The following is a 19,587-nucleotide window of genomic DNA, read 5'->3' as shown; positions in this document are numbered from 1 at the left end:
TGGCATTCTTATAGTTGAATTGTCACTATTAGATCTTGTCTGAATGCCAAGTAATTTTGATATGATGACAAATCAAATCATCATTTTGTTTACTACATTTCTAAGTACTGGCTTTATTACGGTTTGTTCCTGAATTTCTTAAGATTTGGATGTGATACTTCATGTCAGACAAATGCAAGTTATTTCATTATTTTTCAGGTGTGGATAAATTCAGCTTTAGAAAATATGTTTTGATTTTAGGAGGGTAATTACTTTCTCACACATGCAAGTTGGCTAGCACAGCTTTTTCAACATTAGTATTTGAAATATTTGTGTGACAAAAAACTAACACTGGAAATCTGTATGATAAAAGTAGCTTATTGATAGAACCGAGATTAAAACCATGTGCTTTGCAGACAAATGGCTGCAAGTTCAGAAATTAAATATAAATAACCCCTGAGAGATTATTAGAAAATATTTTTGTAATCACACATTAACGATAGAAACGCTGAGGAGACAAACGCATGATCTGGGATTGATCTATAGAGGCCAACTGAAGCAATCACATGCTCTCCACCGCTACCACGGCACACAGTGTCCTCCGCTGACTGACCGCACTATCAGGGCGAACAAAACCAAGAGAAACCACTGGTACTTTGCTCCATAAGAACTAAAAATCAAGCAGCTGTTGAGACGTAAATGCATAATTTCTCACCACAATAATGGACCTCTAAAAGCTGTAACCAAAAACAAAGGAGTGGGGATAACTCATTAAGGAAACACGATAACAAAGAGGATGCTGCTTCTGGAACTCCTAACACAATAAACTGCTCAGACCAAACTTTAAATGTGAAGTATTCATCCGTAAACTCTGATAAATAGCAGTGGAGCAGGAATGGTTCAGTGAATGAGCGAAAAGCGGTTGCTAAGGGATGAGGAAACCACCACAGCGCGTGCAGCAGCAGCAGCCTCGCTGTGCGCTAGCATTAGCGTGTTAGCTAACAGTGCCAGCAGGCACAACACGTCTCTCACGTCTTCGCGGAGTTTACCTCAGTCAAGTTGAAATAACAAAATTATACAGGCTGTTTGCGTACATTCTGCTCTTAATTTAAAACAAGTATCTCCTGAAAAGTGTTAGACAGCAATACAACAAAGCCAATATCAGAAATAACGTTAGCGTAGCCAACGTTACATACAAACATTGACACACACACACACACAAAAGGTACCTGAAAGCTGGGTCCTCCTTGCTACATCTCGGTGGCGGCGACGACAGAGCATTTCTCTTGTTAAAAAGTTTCTGGAAAAGGGTCGGAGGCATTTTGTACCAAAAATAAATTCGGTACACGCTCTCTTTTGTTTTCACATCCAGGAGCGAATCTCGTTCTTTGTAACGATCTCCATGGGTGTCACAGTCATATGACGGGCATTAGTCACAGGGGCTGCTTGGTAACCTGCTACTTCATTTTGATTGGCCAGGCACGTACGCGGCTATTGAGACGGATTTACGTGATTGGCTGGTATTTTTGGAGAAGTAACCACGTGGTAAGTGTGTTCACTGTGTTGATGTTTTGTCGGGAATCGTGTCGGCGTGAAATGTATTCGCAGAAATAATTTAAATTAGGCTTTTAACCAACGGGTCCCACACGAGCAGTCATCCATTAAATACGTGCACATTGAAATATGATAAGTAAGCAAATAAATGTGTGAAAAAAATATTCCACCTTATATTGCAAAATCTTTATGCAAACTCCTAAATCAGCAAAATATTCAAACTGACACTTATAGACATATATAATGAAAATCTAACATGCATACATTACACATTTCATTTTAATTTTTTTTAAGTTAAACTAAATTAATGAAAAACGCAAAACATCAAAAGTATACATATACATAGAGAGAAACACTGAACACAACAAATGCAAACATATTTTTTTCTTATAACACAAGAAAGTTATTCTTACATGTATATTTATCAAGGGTTATGAAATACATATCTGCCATCTAGTGGCCATTTTTGATAAGTACATTTTAAATGTATTTTAGCAAAACTTTTTAAAAAATTACTAGTATCAGCAAAGCATTTAAATCAGAAGACAAGAAAATATAGCGTTTGAGATACCGTTTACAATTATTGCCAGAAAAAAACAACATAAAATGATGAGTACAGACAGTGTTAAATTAAAATAAGGTGTGATGCAGAGAAAAAATATTTAAAGAAAGTTAAACTCTTTCTTAGATCATGTTCAAGTACAAAGATAAGTTTGAAACTGCTACCTGTTCCCTTCAAATATTACACACTGAAGCTCATATCTAGCTTTGCACAACATCTATTCAACTCCTTATCCTTCACTGTTCATTTCCATTTAAGCATCTCATACTGAATTGTAGTTTAACTCTTGGTTTGCATACCTGATTTGAAAGGAAAGAAAACAGCACTTCTAAGTTTGACAGATCTTTCTTTCATTTTTTGAAAAAAGGCTCTTCTTTCGTCATCATTCACAAACTGAAAGAACGATACTTTTTCTGAGCATGTTCTTCCAGGCCTTTTTACAGCCAGCGGTAACGGTTGATCTTTAAAGCTGGTCACATTTCTTCTGGATGTCATGGGATGAGGTTTTATTTTCTGCAGAGGTCTTGAGGGACTGCTGGTGTTTTTTCCACTTGTTGCAGGGGATTTGATTTCTTTCTCATTTTGAATCTCAGTTGCATCAAGGCTTTTGAACCTAACCTTCTTCCTAAAGGTAATTGGCTTCCTCTCTGAGAGCTAGAGTGAATTTATATTTGAACATGACTATAAATATTATTCATTTTAAATGGGTAGAAAAAAAGAAGTGAAACTTACTTTTGGGGAGGTTTCCTTCTTAAAGGCTTGATCTGCAAATTAAAAATAAGAAAATTAAAATGTACTCTTAGATAAAAGTATGTCTTGTTAAAGTTGGTATATTACCTGAGTTACTTGCACTTATGTTTATTTTTCCTTTATCTTCAGGAGTTTTGTGGTGGCTTGATAAAAATAAAAATTAAACAATTGTTAATCCTCCACATAATCACAGTTTACTTTAAGTGTTCACGAGACTTTTCTAAAGAGATGAAAATCACATTATATTGTTACTGGACATTTTTTCAGTCTTATAGACGCACCAAACAAAAATGATAATAATTTGAGGTTTTAAAATAATTTCTAAATATATTGAAACTAAGAATCTTTACTATAGTTTGTCTATAAAATCATTTTAAACTGTACTGTGATGAATTTTATTTTGGTAGAATTTTATGATTTAATGCATAAACTGGAATAATATTTTGCTCCATCCATTTTCTGCTGGATTCAAAATTACTACCTCACATAATAATAAATAATCTCAGTTATTAAAGAAAACCATTAATCAGTATTGGCCCAGTAGAGATCAATTATTAACCTTCTAATTAAGAAATAAACATAAACATTTACCTCATCTCACACTTTTCCTCAGCTAGACTCATAGAAGCATCTGCAAAAACAAATCTGGAAATTATTTTTGTTTCAATGCGAACAATCAAATACCAGCTTCATGTCTGTTTTCAGAACTGTGACTAAAGCTTTCTGTACTGTTGGAAACGTGTCAACACTTGTCTTTCTAGAATCACCGATGATGGTAGAAAGGTTGGGTGGATGATGAGAGTGAATATTCTCCGCATGGCTGTCTTCCAGCAAGGTGGAATTTTTCACTTGAAGATGAAAACCCAGCAACTTGTCCTTACTGGGAAAAGTCATTATGTCCACTGTTTTGACAAGAAAAGAAAAAGAAGAAGTTTTATCATGATGTTGAATACTTGTGATCGTGTGTTTATTTTAAAATTCAGCCTATTAAGTAGCACATACCTGTGAAATGAAAGGATAAATGAAAAGAATAAAAGAATAAAAATCTGAAAAGTTTGGTAGGCCTCTATTCAGGCCCCTATTAAGATTTTAATAGCAAAAACTGTTTTTTTACTTGCTAAATAAATGATAAACACACAATATTTTAATGAAATAATAAAAATAGTGTAAATTATAGATTTAAAACAAAAACGGTCCTTGATTAGAAAAAAAAAAACAAAAAAAAACAGCAAACCATTTACTAAATTTTTCATCTTCCTTTGCATTTTTTGTGTGTCTTAGCAACAAAAATAGAGCATGGCTCACTCTTGCTTTATTTTGACTGGTTCATTTGTGCCCAAAATGGCAGTTTAGCTAAAGTCTCTAATGGTTTTGGCCCCTATTATTAATAGATGTAATTAAAAGCAAAAAAAAAACTTAATGACTACTTTGTGTTCCACCTCCTATTTTCACATTTGAAGTGAGTGAAAAATCCCAGTTTTAAACCCAAAGTCATGTCTAAAGTTCTCTACAAGCGTATCCAAAATCTGTCTGTGTCTGTTGGTTCATTTGTGTTCTTATCTAATTTTTATTTAGTCTGTTTATTCATTGGGGAACTTCTGGAGATAACTTAGTTGTTCTGGATTTTATTTGGGGTGAATACAAACCCACTCCACACTTTTCAGACTATTTTTGAAAGCAAAGCAAAAAAGTGAAAACAATAGATCACTTTACTTTCGCATCACTTGTACTTCTTCGTATCGGTTTTTGAGGTTTGGTGACCAAAATGTTAAAATATTCATGATGTTCTTTACCAAACCACAAACATTGGATGGATAAACATACCACTTCTTTCCTTTCTGAAGATCTCTGGGGAGGATGAGTTGCTAATGGTTGTTGAGGCATCAGCATCATCATAGTCATCGTCGTCGTCATCATAGTCATAATCATCGTCATCATCATCATCCTCCTCCTCCTCCTCTGAGTTTAAAGTTGACTCTGTTTCCATGACGCAAGATGCCCCTCTCTCTGGAGTCCCACCACATCGTGAGACCTCTGGGATGAGTTGGACCGTAACTGTTGGGGAAGCTTTTCCTGACGAGTTCTGTTGGCCGGACGCTTTAATAACCGATGTCACACATGAAGCAGGTTGGCTTTGTCTGTTTTTAGTAAATGGCACAGAAACACTAACCTGGGAATTAAAAGCAAATGAATCAGGTTTGAGAAGCAGCGGTCGATTTAAAACAGTCAAATATATATTAAATGTGGATCATTAAAACTAATTTGAAGGTTTAGTTAAAAAAAATAAGAATAACCCGTACAGGACTCACTGGTTTGACTTTGGATTCATTTATTTCTTCTTCCTCTATCCTTTCTGGTAAAGGCTCATAGCATTTGCCAGTCAGAAGTCTCTCATATCCTGAAAATTCAGAACAAAGTATAATTTATCATTCTCTGACTACTCTAAAGGGAGCTTTATGACTGCTTTCAAGGACTCTACATTTTGATCAGCTGTAGCTCAAAATTGAAATGAAGACTAGTGAAACATTGATCGAGTTAAAAAACAATAAGTGCCTTCTCAGATTTGTAAACATAAAAAAACCACTTGAATCCTATTTTTGGATTTGTGATAATACCCAAAATTGTGTTTTGTGTGGCATTTACATAAGTCTAGATCTTGAAAACAAAATAATTTGGGAAACCAAAATTAGAATTTATATCATTTTTGGAACCTGAAAATTCTGAATCCTGAGATTAAAGTCAGAATGTGCTTTTTCCCCGTGTCCCTAATCTTCTTCCGTAGTGTTCAGACATACTAATTAAGTTTAGATAATAATATTATCTACAGCTGATTTTCTTCCTAAAAAGCAGCAAAAGAGGTTTTTACTGAAGTACATGAACAGTGCGGAGTGTCAAAGTTAGTTTATAGTGTTTCCGGTTTGTATCAGTTTCTTACTCTCTCGCCTCCGGGTCGCTGAACTTCCGGGTGTTTCTCCTTTGTAAGGAATCCCGCTGTCACGACGAACTTTAACTTGGCGCTTGAGTTGCTCCATTTCCTTTTAAACTTATTCTCAGATTTTAACATTTGTCATCATCACCAGTTAAATAGTTTTTGTCAACCGCCATTCTCCAAGGTCCGGGCGTTGCCTAGCGACCATGCACACCTGCCGGGTCATTAGCTACTGACTTGTATTTTCCTGTTCGAGGTTTGGTTCGGTGCGAATTGTGAATAGATTTAGGTTGTTTAATAAAAAAAAAGAAGAAAAAAGTATGAAATATAAAATCCAATTCGATTAAAAATACTCCATTAATCCCAGAGGGAAATTAAATGTGTTGGTAACTCAATTATTAAAACGTCACATGAACTGATTGCAACGCCTAACAGGTGTTGTCCAGTGTAATTTATTACCACCAAAACAAACGTAAACAAGAACATAAATGAAACACGTATCTAGAGGTCTGATGAGTTATTATTATTTTTTTGTTTTTGTTTTTTTGTTTTGTTTTGTTTTGAGGGGGGTGTATATAGTTAGCGTCCCGATCCACACTCCATTCCAGTAGATGGCGGTAATGCACATCTAAAAGTTGCTTGCCAACCGCCATAAAAAAGGAAAAGAAGAAGAAGAAGAAGGTCTGATGAGTTTGGACCAGGATTAATATAGAATAAACGAAAATGTAGTTTATTTTTGTTGTTAGGTGAAAAACAGGTCACCCAACTTAATTTGTTACAAGTAATTAAATTAAGTATATCCGAGTAAATCAGAGTTTGGTAGTAACTGTTACATTTACTCAAGTAACTTTTGGGGGAAAATGTACGTTTCTTTTTTGACTTTTACTTGAGTTTTACAAAGTATTGCTTCTCTTACTTGAGTAAAATTTCAGGATACTTTTCTCAATGTGAGTAACTTCACTGAATGAAGAACAAGCTTGTTTTAACCAAAAGTTCAGGTTTTATGTTTCATAAGTTGTACATAGAAAGAAATTGATTTAGAAAAATGTTTCTTTTGCCTCAATGTTATTTATATGAATCAATTTCATTTTGATCTTCAAATTGCCTAAATTTCCACATAACTTTATATTAAATGATCATTGGATTATGTTTCCCTGACAGACAAAATGCTAACCTTTCATAGCAGAGAAAAACAACAGACTCATTTAAAATCATTCCAGAATATCTTTAATTTCACTGCCCTGCTCCTGTTGCCCCACCCTCCCTCATCCCTTTTGCAGCGATGAATCATTACAAGGATATGGTGCTGATTCCATTGTACATCAGAATACATAAATAAATTAAGTACAATTTTCCTACAACACGCAAAAAAGAGAGAACAAAAACAAAAAGTCATTCAAAACGGTTGATTTTAATAAATACGCTTACATCTACCTGTCCTCATTTATGTACATCCACATTGTTTATGCTTTGGGACGGTAATCAACTTTAAAAGCGAATGCATTACTACTATTTGTAAACCCTTCAAACAAAACAAATGTACCCTATGTTTAAAAGTTGTTTGTTCTGTTAACCCTCCATTGCTCTGAGCGGAGTTTCGTAACCCAGCCTCATGTTAAAACCGTTTGTGTTGAAAGTCAAATGGTCTCAGCATTGCATGGCAAACTGCATGCTTTGCCCTAATCCCTGGTTTTGCATTCATTCATTTATTTTTTTGTTTGTTTTTACCAGATCTATTCTTTGTGCAGAAAAGAATGGAAAATAAAGCAGCGACTGCACCAGCTGAGACAACAGCTTCATCTGGGCCAGATCCTTACATTGAACAAAGTGCATGCATGCTGAATGTCTGGCCACAGTCGTGTAGTGATGACTCTCCCTGCAATGAATGAGTTAAAAACAGATTTTCATTTGGGTAAATGCTCCGCACTAAGCAGAGCAGAGGTTTGCAGAAAGGTGGATTTACATTAATCTTGTTTCCCACTTTTAGAAATCTCTTGCAGCTACTCTACACACAATTACGTCAAACTTGTGGTCACACACTTGTTGTCTGTCTGGCTGATTGAAGCTGGAGGGAGGGGAGCAGAGTGACAGGAAGTGATGATCAGGTCAAAGTTGAGGTGTTTTTTCTGCTTCTGGGATCCTAGCAGTGATTTGTTTGGATCAATAGCAGGTAGCAGTGTTGGTAAGTTTAATGTGCCTAATTTAAAGCCAATATAACAAAAGACAGCATGAAACATATGTAAAAACACACATTGTCATAAATATTTCTTTTGCATTTACCGTTTCAGATTAAATGTGCTGTTCTATGCTTCCCTCTAGTGGACGATGCAGTGTTAAACACTGACTTGCTTCTTTAGTTTTGATTGGTTTTTAACGTGACAAATTCATGCCACAAGGGAAACTACGACCAATTATCCCAGAATGAACGTTAAGCAACTGCTTGAGCATGTAGCTGAATTTATCTATAGAGTAAATATGAGAAATAAATATGACAATGTGCACCGTCTTCCCTTTTTTCTTTTTTTAGGTTGTTCTGAAAAGCCTTTTTAAATCTTCCACCTTTGGGACAGTTTTGGTTTACTTTCCCAAAGCATGTTCTGGCTCATGAGATGCAGTATTGTCCCACTGCAGGTAGAAACAGATCTTTGTGTCAGGATGCTCAAAAGAAAATGCGGTCATGGTGGCTTTCACATGGAGATGCTGCTGTAGAGGTCGTCAATCTTGTTCTTGAAGAACTCCTTCAGCTCGGGTCGCTTGGCCTTTAGCGTCGGGGTCAAGAGGCCGTTCTCAATGGAGAACATCTCATTGTGGATGTAGATGTTCTTCACCTTTGGAAAATGGAAACAACGACCGGTTTGAGATTGATTTATAACCCTCTGACTCAAACTTTTTCCCTCAGAAAAATGGAATTTCTTAGGATGTTAACCAAGAAGCAAGCCTGCTGGGAACTGGTGGAATACCAGTGTCACTGGACCCAGTTTGACATCAACACGGACTGAGATAGTGCAGACCAAGAAAAAAAACAAAAAACAGTTCCAATATCAACATCTTCATGCTCAACTTAAATGTGCAGCTTCCAGTCTACCGCCCAGAGAAAAGATTAACGAGTTTTTGTCCTGTAATTGCATTTACAAACTTTAATCTGGCTTTTTGCTTTTTGCAGAGAAAAATCTTTGCAGGTTTCAAAGAATTTTGGTGTTCATTTGGTTATTGGTAACTTGTGGAAATGTTCTACCTGCTCAAACGATAGGAGGCCGTTAGCTTTGCCCAGACGCACCAAATCTTCAAGGATAGCCTTCTTCAATTCCTGTTAACACAGAATGCATAAGTGTTAAATTTAGATTAATTGTAGAATCAATTAGAATTAATGTTTGCAGAAGTTTACCTACCGTGTTTTTACAAAGGTCTTTGTAAGTTCCCAGAATGCCTTTCTTCTTGGCCCACTCAGGCATCACTTCAGGGTCAGGAACCACGATTCCCACCAAACAGGACTGGAAGAAGCAATCACAAAATCAATCCAAGATATTAAAAAAAAAACGCCAAAGGTTTCTAGAGGAGAAGCTGCAAATGAAACTCTGTGAATTTGATAGGAAGGTTTGACGTCGTACCTGCAGACTGTCGCCGTGAACGTAGAGCTGCGCCACCGGTTCACTCCTGATGTAGATGTTCTCGATCTTCTCAGGGGAGATGTACTCGCCCTGCGCCAGCTTGAAGATGTGTTTTTTCCTGTCGATGATCTTCAGCGTGCCGTTCTACACCAGACGACAAAGTGAACAGAACTTCAACACCTTTTGGAGCGTCTCTGTATGATGCAGCTGCACAGCTTGGTGTTAGATTTATGTAACGTACAGGTAACCATTTGCCGATGTCTCCGGTGTGGAGCCAACCGTCTGCGTCCAGCGTCTCGGCCGTTCTCTCCGGGTCTTTGAGGTAGCCTTTGAACACGTTTGGTCCCTTCACACAGACCTGAAAGAGTTCAGATGGAAAACTTATTAAACTTAAAATGAAAGTCAGTGACCTGAGTAATTTAATAAAACCTTATATATGATTCAAATAAGTAGTTTGTTATGTTATTATTCTGGCAGGAAAAAATATACTTTGCTTACTTCTCCCTCTCCTTTGGATGCAAAGTAGTTCTTTTCAGGAACATCCACCAGTTTAATGAGGTTACACGGCAGCGGAGCGCCAACATGACCTAAAAATCAGGTGAAGAAAACTATGTCAGCTGAATTGTTTAACAGTTTTAGCAAACTATTTCTGCCTACCATTAAAAACAAAAAATATGTATATATTTGGGTACTGAACAGCAGGGGGCGATGTCACACTGCCTTTATACTTGGTTTGTGCTGCGGTTGAGGCTCAAAACATGTTGAAGCACAGATGTTTGTAACAGTTACATAATCCTTTTCATGGCAGGACTGCAGAAACCTTTAATTAAATTATACTTTAAAGCAGCTACATGTTCTGGTATAAATGTTTAATTGTTCAGACAACCTGTTGCAGCAACAATATATATATATTTTTATACTTTTCCCCCCAAAAGAAGTCATCTGAGGAGTTATTAGATAAATATATAAACTGGATATACTGTCAGAACGTCACATAGAGATACTGTGCATTGTCTAAGTCTCACCTGTCACACAGTTTATATATATTTCAGCAACGCAAAACTTCTAAAAAGAGTTTTAAAATCCTTATTGAGAAATTGAAAATTAATGACAAACTCAATATTTCTTTTCCAGCTCAAAAATATTCAAATTTAAAATGTCTTATTATATGCTGCGTCAATAAGGCCAATGTATTTATTATATAGGTAGGATGCAATCTCAAATCAATGGCAGAAACGTTGGCTGGTTTAAGATGTACATGCAACTCCAAAGCCATTATTTGTGTTAATATGACAAAAATAATTTGTGTACAACAATAGAGCATAATGAAGGCAATTATAGCAGCTTCTGCTCCTTTGTAGGTGTAGGAAACCACCTGGGCGAACAGGCTGAGCAGCTCTTTCATCTCCACCGGATTCATCAGGCCTCTCATTTTTCCCTCTTTAGAAAAACAGATATAGACTTCCTCGCTCTCCCACACTCACTCTCTCTCATTTTTTTTCCAGCCATAAATCATTTACTTGTGGAAGAGTAAATACAGCTAGAGTGTCTGAGATGTTGTGCCACAGTGACGCCCACGCAATCCTGGCTGTCAAAGTGGAAATCAAAGCAGCTCACAGAGCCACAGCAGAGTTCATACCATGACCTTCATCCAGCTTTTGATTACTCGTCACTGTCATCACCTTTTGACCTCTGGTTGGAGGAAACAGTTAATTGGTTTGAGATTAGAGATGAGGCCTCACCTGATGTCCAGTCTCCAGGTGTGGTGTAGGTACAGCCAGCTGTGCACTCCGTTTGTCCGTATGCCTCATATACCTACACAGAAACATGGGAAATGCTGAGAAAAGGGAAGTGGGAACTGTCTTCCTGTTGTTTAGAATAAAGTGTTTGTGGATGATCGACGCCGTCATGGTAAACAGTTTGGGTCAGTTTGTGTTGCAGAACCCAGACTGAGGACTTCTTCTTTCTTCTTCCTTTTGATAAATGTGACCACTTTCTGCACCTTTATGTCCTCCATAGTCCATAGTCCAGCACTGAACTGTGCTGGACTGGTTCAGTTAATGTAGATATTGTTGTTTGTGAGGGTGTGTCTGACCTGGCAACCTAGAGCTGCTCTGAGGAAACTCAGGACGTTGGGTGAGGTAGGAGCCGCTCCAGTTATAATCATCCTGAGCCTTCCTCCCAGGCTGGCCTGAACCAAAATGGAGAATATTAATGAGACGCAGGAATTTTAGCCGTGTTTGTACTGCAAAAACACAAAGTCTCACCAAGTATTTTTTATCTAGCTTTTACCGCAAATGCACTTGAAATAAGACAAAACTAACTTTTCAGTGAGATATAGGAGCTTGTTTGAAATAAATAATTCCTTAATATTGACAGATTATTTCACTTATAAGACACTTTCCCCAGATTATAAGTGAAATAATCTGTCATTGGAACTAGAACGTTTTTGTCACTATTAAGGAATTATTGACTTCAAATAAAGTTTATTACTTGCTGAAAAGTCACTTGTAAGTTAGTTTTGTCTTATTTCAAGTGTATTAAGATATTTGCTCTAGAAACTGGACAAAAATACTTGGTGAGATTTTGTGTTTTTGCAGTGTGTAATATAATGTTTAGGCAAAAATTTTGGATACTAGCTACAAAACAACACCAGTTTATCTCTTAACGAAACAGATTCAACTTTCAAAACCAAACTATTAAAAAAAAAACATCAGTACCCTCCATGCTAGCCATTTCTAGAAGATCTGCCTAATTCGAATGGCAAGTTCTCATATCTTTCCCATTTTTAATAGAGCCGGTATGTCAACCTCAGATCAGGTCACAGGCCTTTTCTAACAGGTTTTCTTCAATGATTGAACTGTATTTAGCTCCATCTTCCTTTGTTTGCTTCAATTCTGAACCAAACATCCCACAGCATGATGCTGCCACTGCCAGAGTGTCTTCAGTCAGAGGAGTCTTCAAATTCACTGTAATACAGACTGCTACAACAGCCATCACGACCTGTAATAACTCTTAATCTGAATTAATATAAGTTACAACAACATTTAATTTCCCTTTGGGACGAATAAAGTGTCTTTGAACTTGAATGTTTTACAGTGCTGATGGAAAACTGAAAGTCCTCAATAACTAATTAGAAGTTCATTAACAATCTGATTAACTTTAGAAAGTAAAATTAAGTCATTAATTGAGGCACTTTCTTCATAGACAAAACAGGAGCTTTTCAAACATTTTCCATTTTGAAATGATGTTAATGAAACCAACTTTCCCAGACAATAAATATGGAGGGTACAGATCAAACATGTTTCCTTTCTGGATGCCACTCTAAAACTGAAACAACTTCAGGGAACTGTTTCAGGGTAAGGCCATAAGGAATCTGTGTCTTTATGCTAGTTTCATTCTTACTCTCTGGACGAGATTAGCCACATGTTAGGATTGAGACGGAGCTTCTGCATTGTGCGTAGGGGAATCAGACTATAACTGGGGTGAGAGTGACTGGGAATGTCTGATTTCATCTCATCCCAATAAGATTATTTACCTGAATCTTACTGAAGAAGATTTTGTCCCAGATGCTGTCACTGCGAATGACGCCTCTGCTGACTTCGGCCCCTTTTTTCTTGGCAGCAAAGTTGAGCAGCCAGCGCTTCACCGGGGTGTTTGCCTGGCTAAAAATCTGAAAATAAAAAACATATTTTCAGCTAGGCGTAGCCTGGCACTTTGTTTTTCCACTGGTTCAAACAGCACAAATAGAGTTACTAAAGACAGACATTGTTATGGTCAACGTTGATTTATTGATTCTAGTTTCATTATTATTCTGTGTTCCTTGTTCTCTTTCTTTGATTAGATCAGCCATATTTCTGCTCTACTTTAGTTCAGTCCTTTCTCAGTGATTCTAGTTTATTATGTTTCTTTCTATTGTCTAGTTATTTAAAGTTCCTCTAGTTTTTCTATGTTCCTTATGTCTAGTCATTCGTTAGTGTCAGATTCATTTCCTAGCTCCATGTGCCACTTTCTCTCTCTCCCCTCACACCTGCAGTCAGGAATCCAAACAGTCCAGGTCCATTATTCCAGCATTCACTGTCCCAGTACTCCTCTCACTTCTTACTGGTTCCTCCTGTAACTTCCTGCCATCTTCTCTTCTGGATTCCTGTTTTTTTGCTCTGCTCTGGTTTCCTGTGTTCCCCATTGTTTTTGTTGTAATTTTTTTGTGCTTAATTTTTCCACCCTCTGCATTTGGATTTACTTTAAAACCACACATTATGACAGATACAAGCTTTTAGGCTTTTTTTCATCCCTCTACGTATACGTTTAGGTTTTTAACCCTTAGGAGTCCCTGGACTTTTTTTAACATGTCTGATTTGTGATGGCATCGCAGCAAACAAATTGCCTTAATTTTCATGCTAATGATATTATAAAATTGTTTTCCTTGAAATATTTTACATCAGTTTAAGAAGTTTACATTGTCATTCTAAATAACAAAAACCATTTGTTGTGAATGTTTGTAGGTTTCACAATGAAAAAATTAAAAAATTTTCCAACTCCTATTTTATGTTTTTATGCAACTCAAGGACATGCGATATGCAATCACAATATAGCTAAAAGGAAAAAATAAAGTGGAAATTCACAAAGTTCAGATTTTGCTAAAAAAAACAACATTATATTACACAAGGCAATATTAATAGTTTCTACTGAGAAATATATAAAGATAAAATAAACATTTGTCAAAAACGACCGTGGATCCCAGAGGGTTAATTAACTACTTAAGTTTTTTCCAACTTACTAAACTGAACAGATAAAGCATGGCGACAGAATTGAAATAAAATATAACAGTTTGAAAAAAAAAGATTTGCATAGAACTGTGTGAACTTATTTGTTTGCCCGCAGCTTTAAAAGAAAGCCTTTCCGTGTTTGTTCACCTCACCTTGTCGTACATGCGGTTGAGCAGCCGAGGCACCACGGGGAAAATGGTTGGCCGCAGGGCCTTCATGTCGTCGGGCAGAAGCCGGATGTCTCCCTGGTAGAAGCCGATCCGACCTCCATGGCAGTAGACCACGTTCTGCACCGGTGGGCAAGACAAACACAGTTATCCTAAAATTCAGGTGTCTGTTATTCAAATCCTATAGTGCAAGAAGTGTAAAACAAATACCACAGAAAAAGAAGATCAAATAAATTTTGAGTATTCCCAATATTTACTGGTTAAGTTACTTCTGAAAAATCTTAGCTGCAATGGATTTCATTTAGCAGTATAGTACAATTATCTTCTTTGTGTTTATTATATCACATAAAATAACACTAAATTACTTTAAAGCTTTTATTTTAGGTTTGGATTTTCATTTGTATTGGATTTCATTTAGCAGTAAAACCATGTAAAACTATAAATTTAGTAAAAAGTAAAAAAAAGTATTTTCCCTTCCAATTTAAAATAATTTGCTTCTTTGTGTTGGTTATATCGCATAATATAACACTAAAAGCTTTTATTTTGTGTCTGTAACTTTAAGAAAAACCAAAAGGGACCTCACTACTTCTGATAAACCTACTTGGACATTCACACGGATGCCAGTTGGTGCTAATGTCATCACGTTCATTGTAAATGTCATGGCTTTGATTACCACACTCACAAGTTTCATGGCATTTTGTCAAAAGAGGAAGCTAAACATGCTGTTTCAGTTGTGTTATCACTTTATGTGGGTAAAGGACGCTGCTGTGTTAATGTAATTATTATTGTAAATCTAAGTCACAGTGAGGAACTTTTGTATACTTGGAATTTTTATGAGTACTCTTTACTGAAACCAAGTGCCCTAGTTCTCAGAGCCCACTATTTATTATGTAAAATCAAGGATTTTTTTAGCTCACATCATGTTGTTATGTTATTCCCTCCTCAAAACCAAACCCGGAGAGTCGCTGTGACTTCGTCATGCATGTTTGAGGAATCACTGAATCTCTTATTGCAACCATTCAGGGTTTTCTAAATGCTTGTTCCCACAAAGCGCCTCCAGCCTCACAGAGAACCCATCCACTGCGCCTCGCACCACTCAGCTCCTCAAGACTAGCGGCAGCAGCAATTAGCAAACACCAGGTGGTAGCGTGTCTCATCATAAGAACTACTTCTCAGTCCAATGTGGTTTAAACTGCTTACTGGACAAAAATTGTTGTGATGCTAAAGCTGCAGTATGTAACTTTTAAAAAGAATATGCTTTTTACATATTTGTTGAAACTGCTAACATGTTGTGATAATCTGTGAAAAAAATCTGTTTACTCCACTTCCTCCCTGAGCTAGTGTTACCTTCTGAAGAAATGCACCAAAAACAACCAATGAAAGGCAGGAGGAGGGTCTTAGAGCTGTCAATCATTCTCATGTACTCACTGCTAAAAGTGCCGAGAACCGTTTATCCACCGACATTGGTTGTTAAGCTAACTAGCCTGAGCATCAGAACATTAGCTGCTACTGTGGGGGATGAGCAGTGCTACATAAAATTGTGACTGACAGTGCTAAGACCCGCCTCCTGGCTCTGATTAGTTGCTTCTAGCTAGCACTGGGAGCAGTGGGAGAAGGCAGTGGAGATCTCTGTTTTCAGTTTATCTGTCTCATGCCATTCTGTCACCACATAGTGACCGTTTCAACAAATATGCAATAAATATTTTTTTTAATAAAAGTTACAAGTTACAACTTTAAGTTTATTTACAGCACATTTCAGCAACAATGCAATTCAAAGTGATTTACAATACAAAGACATTACGCAGTCACTAATTATGAAAGCGCATGAGCTTCTTAAAAAGACAGAGGCTTCATTTCAAGGTGTCAAATTATGATGTTGGATATCTATAGCATTTTTACAGCACAGTTATTTGATTGTGCTACAGAATGGCACTATGCCCCGCCCCTTTAATTCAGGTGTGTTAGTCATTGTCATTGTAACCTTTAAGAACCGCCGACCTGCCGGGACAACCTGGCATCATGCAACCAAACAAAGGGGATTTTCCCTTTGTTTTGCTGGACATGAAATAATACACTTTTCTTTGCAACAATTCAACAACACTGTTGTGTTGCATAAGTTCTCAAGCCATTTTAAAATAATATGGGAAACGAACTCTGACAGGCAGCAACTCAAATTAGCAGCGTAGGAAGTCAGTCAGTATCAGCTGAGCACATTTCCAGCTGATGCTTTTTATTTCCAACTTCATGCACACAAAGCTAACCTCTAACACAGGAATATAGGTGTATTTGAAATGCTAATTCTATTTATTAACTATTTAAACTTTGGTTTCTGTCAAATGATAATAATAAAAAAGCTTTCATTCGGCTTCTCAGGACGTCTGAGGGCATAGAACTGCGTAACGCTGCATGTTTGTGCGACATTGCTGAAGTCGCTTTATCGTGTGACCCGAAATACAGATCTCTGGGGAAGTTAGGTGGTTTCCTGTGTCTGGGTCTCACGCCTCTGACAACACTCCTGTGCAGCCTGCCTGCATACTAACCTCAGCCACATGCTACACAAATTGACATAATCATAAAACACACACACACACACCTTTACATTTCTAACAAAAATGGCATCTTGGATTGACACAGGATAAAAACAAATTCCCTTAATCTCCAGACAAAATTAAAAACGGATAACAGGAAAGGTAATGCAACACGGTTTTAAGCTGTCAATGTAAATGGTTCATGTCTGGGTGTGCAACCGGTTTCTGAAATGTGAAGCAACAAACACGGTCCATATGCAAATTCAGAAATGTGGACTGGCAAGCAGCCTCAGATGTCTCTTAAAGCCTGTTTGTCTGTTTTTGAGGTCTGTCGGTTTGCCGTCAGCAGTCATGTCAACATCTGAGATAAAAACGTCAAAACTAAACAGCAATAAGTAAAAGACATTTTTTGTCTGGAACAGGTCGGCTTAGTGTAATCAGCAGAGCTTTTCAAAACAACTCTGCTAAACCAGCTAGTTTTGTTCTAACAGCTAATAACTATGCATTAAGTGTGATGGCAGCTGAACAAAGCAGCAACATGTGCTCTGTACATGCTGTACATGTGGGTCATTTGTTAAGGTCTTATTGTAAGAGAGCAAGATCTCAAACTGCTTTCATGCCTCAGAAAATACATGTCAGCCTTCTTTACTCAGCTAAAACCACAGCAATCTATGAAAACGGTTCAGTGAAAACCTCAGAGGTTTGTTGGGAAACATTTTAAACAAATAACATAATGAAGACAGAGGAACACAGCAGACTGGTGAGGAGTAAAGTTGTGGAGAAGTGTTAAGGAGAGTTAGTTTACATAACAAGCTTGTTCAAGCTTTTGATATCCCACAGAGATCCTTTTAATTCACCAGACAAAAATGTAAAGAGGATGGCACAACTGAATTTACCAAGTCGAATAAACTCTGGAGAAGCAGCAGAAATCCACAGATCAGGTGGAAAAATCTGTAGAAAACTGCTCCTAACATCTTTCTTCTATTTAAAATTAGCAAGACCAAAACTATAAGTCTCATACACCATGTAGAAAAATCACCAAATACATGGAAGAAGATACTTTGACTCATAAGTTCATATCAAGTGAAAACAAAGTGGAACTTTTCATCAAACTTGTAAAACCTGGTTATGTGTGGATGGAGTTAAATGCAAAGCAATACAACAACAAAAACCTGTTAGGAAGCTGCAAAAAACTTAAGACTGGGATGGCAACATTGTGTTCATGGTCACATTATTTATGGCAAAACTGGAGGACTGGGTGAACAGGTGTAAGATTCTACACACGTCAAAAACACACCCGACGCTGCGTTCACACCAAACGCATTTTGCGCATCTGGTTTATATTTAAAGTCCATGTGGAGGCGTGTCAAAATCGCTCTAGCCGTTGTTTTTCGTTGCCTGCCTATTTGTCGGACATGTTGGATGCGCCTGATGCGTCCAACAAATCGCGCCACGCTAGACGTGCCGCAACAGGCCCTCGGCGTGCCTCCATATAGACGATGAAGGTGAACCAGACAAGCCTGGCGCGCAAAACGTGTTGGAGGTGAACGCATCATAACTTGCGCAGCAGCAGTTTAATGTTTCTCATAACTGCTTAAAAATAAACAACGGTGAAGTGAAGAGAGAACATAAGATCAACAGCTTGAGAGGATGCTGGATAAAACAGGAAAGGTCACGTCACCAGAAACAAATAACTAATATCGACTGATATGAAACGTGATATGATACGTTTTTCAGGCATGTTGTCCTTTGAAGTGTACTAGCGAATTAAAGACATCCATTGTTCACTTTTTGGATGCCATGAGTATGACAAATCTCCAGACAGAGAAAGCATTGGAAAATGTTCTCCTTTTTTCAAGTCACAATAGTTTGGCAAAAACAGTGAGTAAATCTGAAACTGAAAACTAACTGGTGGTGTGTGTATGCACATCTGCAGACATCAAAATAATGTAACCTGCCCTCCAGTGGGTACAAACTACAGGAAAGGTCATTCCTGTGGGATTTATTTTGGAAGCTGGAAAGCGAAACTTGAGAAGGAGGAAAGGAAAAGGGCGTGTAGCTTCTTAGTCTCACCCCAGCATGCAGTTACTGACACCCACCTTCCATAAAAACATTCTTCCTACGCCCACGCTAACATCCTGAAACTCCTACACACAACCATTACATTCCTGCTCCCACAGCCCTCGGGACGGCCCATTTACCTCAATTAGTCTCTCAAACATGTGAGCCAGCGGCAGGAAGGAGATGAGGCAATCGTCTTGGTTTGGAAAAATGACTGTCTGCAGGACACACAAGGAAGGAAGGAAGCTTAGATGATTTTCCTATGATACTCCCAAGAAATCTCAAGTAAAAAAAAAAAAAAGATTTTTTTAAATGAAAATGATTCACCTGTATTTAACAAACACACTTTGGACTCATTAGACTGGACTGACACCAAAGGAAAGAGGAAAGAGAATAACTCACATCTGTGACTTTAAGAAATCCTGCAAAATCTGCCACCACGTTTCCATGGGTGAGCATAACTCCCTTGGGGTTTCCTGAGTATAAAAGCACATGGTGTATAAGAGAACAATAAGCTATTCAAAGAAATTCACTGGAGGTTTACCCAAATTTAATGTCAGAAAACACTTTACAGTAATCTGAACTTATAATATTTGATAGCAGCACAATGTGTAGTGGCCGCCAGACAAAAATGATACGAGGTAAAACATTTCTGAGCCATTCAGGTGGATGACAGTCGT

At 37.4% G+C, this 19,587-nt stretch overlaps 2 protein-coding genes across 3 annotated transcripts in view; both read right to left on the bottom strand.

Annotated features, from left to right (window-relative positions):
- fnip1 (folliculin interacting protein 1) overlaps window positions 1–1,409 on the bottom strand; it is a 39,902-nt gene extending 38,493 nt beyond the window's left edge. For both annotated transcript variants that reach the window (XM_032575548.1, XM_032575550.1), the window contains exon 1: window positions 1,209–1,409. In XM_032575548.1, the coding sequence (XP_032431439.1) occupies window positions 1,209–1,300 (92 nt within the window). In that variant the 5' untranslated portion in view covers window positions 1,301–1,409. The remainder of the gene's footprint in view (window positions 1–1,208) is intronic.
- A 5,569-nt stretch (window positions 1,410–6,978) lies between these two features.
- Window positions 6,979–19,587, bottom strand: part of acsl6 (acyl-CoA synthetase long chain family member 6) — a 38,113-nt gene continuing 25,504 nt past the window's right edge. Inside the window, exons 10-21 of the mRNA XM_032575551.1 lie at window positions 19,310–19,383; window positions 19,048–19,125; window positions 14,304–14,438; window positions 12,921–13,055; window positions 11,478–11,573; window positions 11,125–11,197; window positions 9,881–9,969; window positions 9,624–9,740; window positions 9,383–9,526; window positions 9,164–9,265; window positions 9,010–9,081; window positions 6,979–8,602 (exon numbers count right to left, since the gene is read on the bottom strand). Of these exons, the coding sequence (XP_032431442.1) occupies window positions 8,462–8,602; window positions 9,010–9,081; window positions 9,164–9,265; window positions 9,383–9,526; window positions 9,624–9,740; window positions 9,881–9,969; window positions 11,125–11,197; window positions 11,478–11,573; window positions 12,921–13,055; window positions 14,304–14,438; window positions 19,048–19,125; window positions 19,310–19,383 (1,256 nt within the window). The 3' untranslated portion in view covers window positions 6,979–8,461. The remainder of the gene's footprint in view (window positions 8,603–9,009; window positions 9,082–9,163; window positions 9,266–9,382; window positions 9,527–9,623; window positions 9,741–9,880; window positions 9,970–11,124; window positions 11,198–11,477; window positions 11,574–12,920; window positions 13,056–14,303; window positions 14,439–19,047; window positions 19,126–19,309; window positions 19,384–19,587) is intronic.

The sequence above is a fragment of the Xiphophorus hellerii genome, chromosome 11, assembly GCF_003331165.1.
Source record: "Xiphophorus hellerii strain 12219 chromosome 11, Xiphophorus_hellerii-4.1, whole genome shotgun sequence".
NCBI classification, from domain to species: domain Eukaryota; kingdom Metazoa; phylum Chordata; class Actinopteri; order Cyprinodontiformes; family Poeciliidae; genus Xiphophorus; species Xiphophorus hellerii.
The sequence above is the reverse complement of the archived record's forward strand: the minus strand, read 5'-3'. Positions and strand labels throughout refer to the sequence as shown.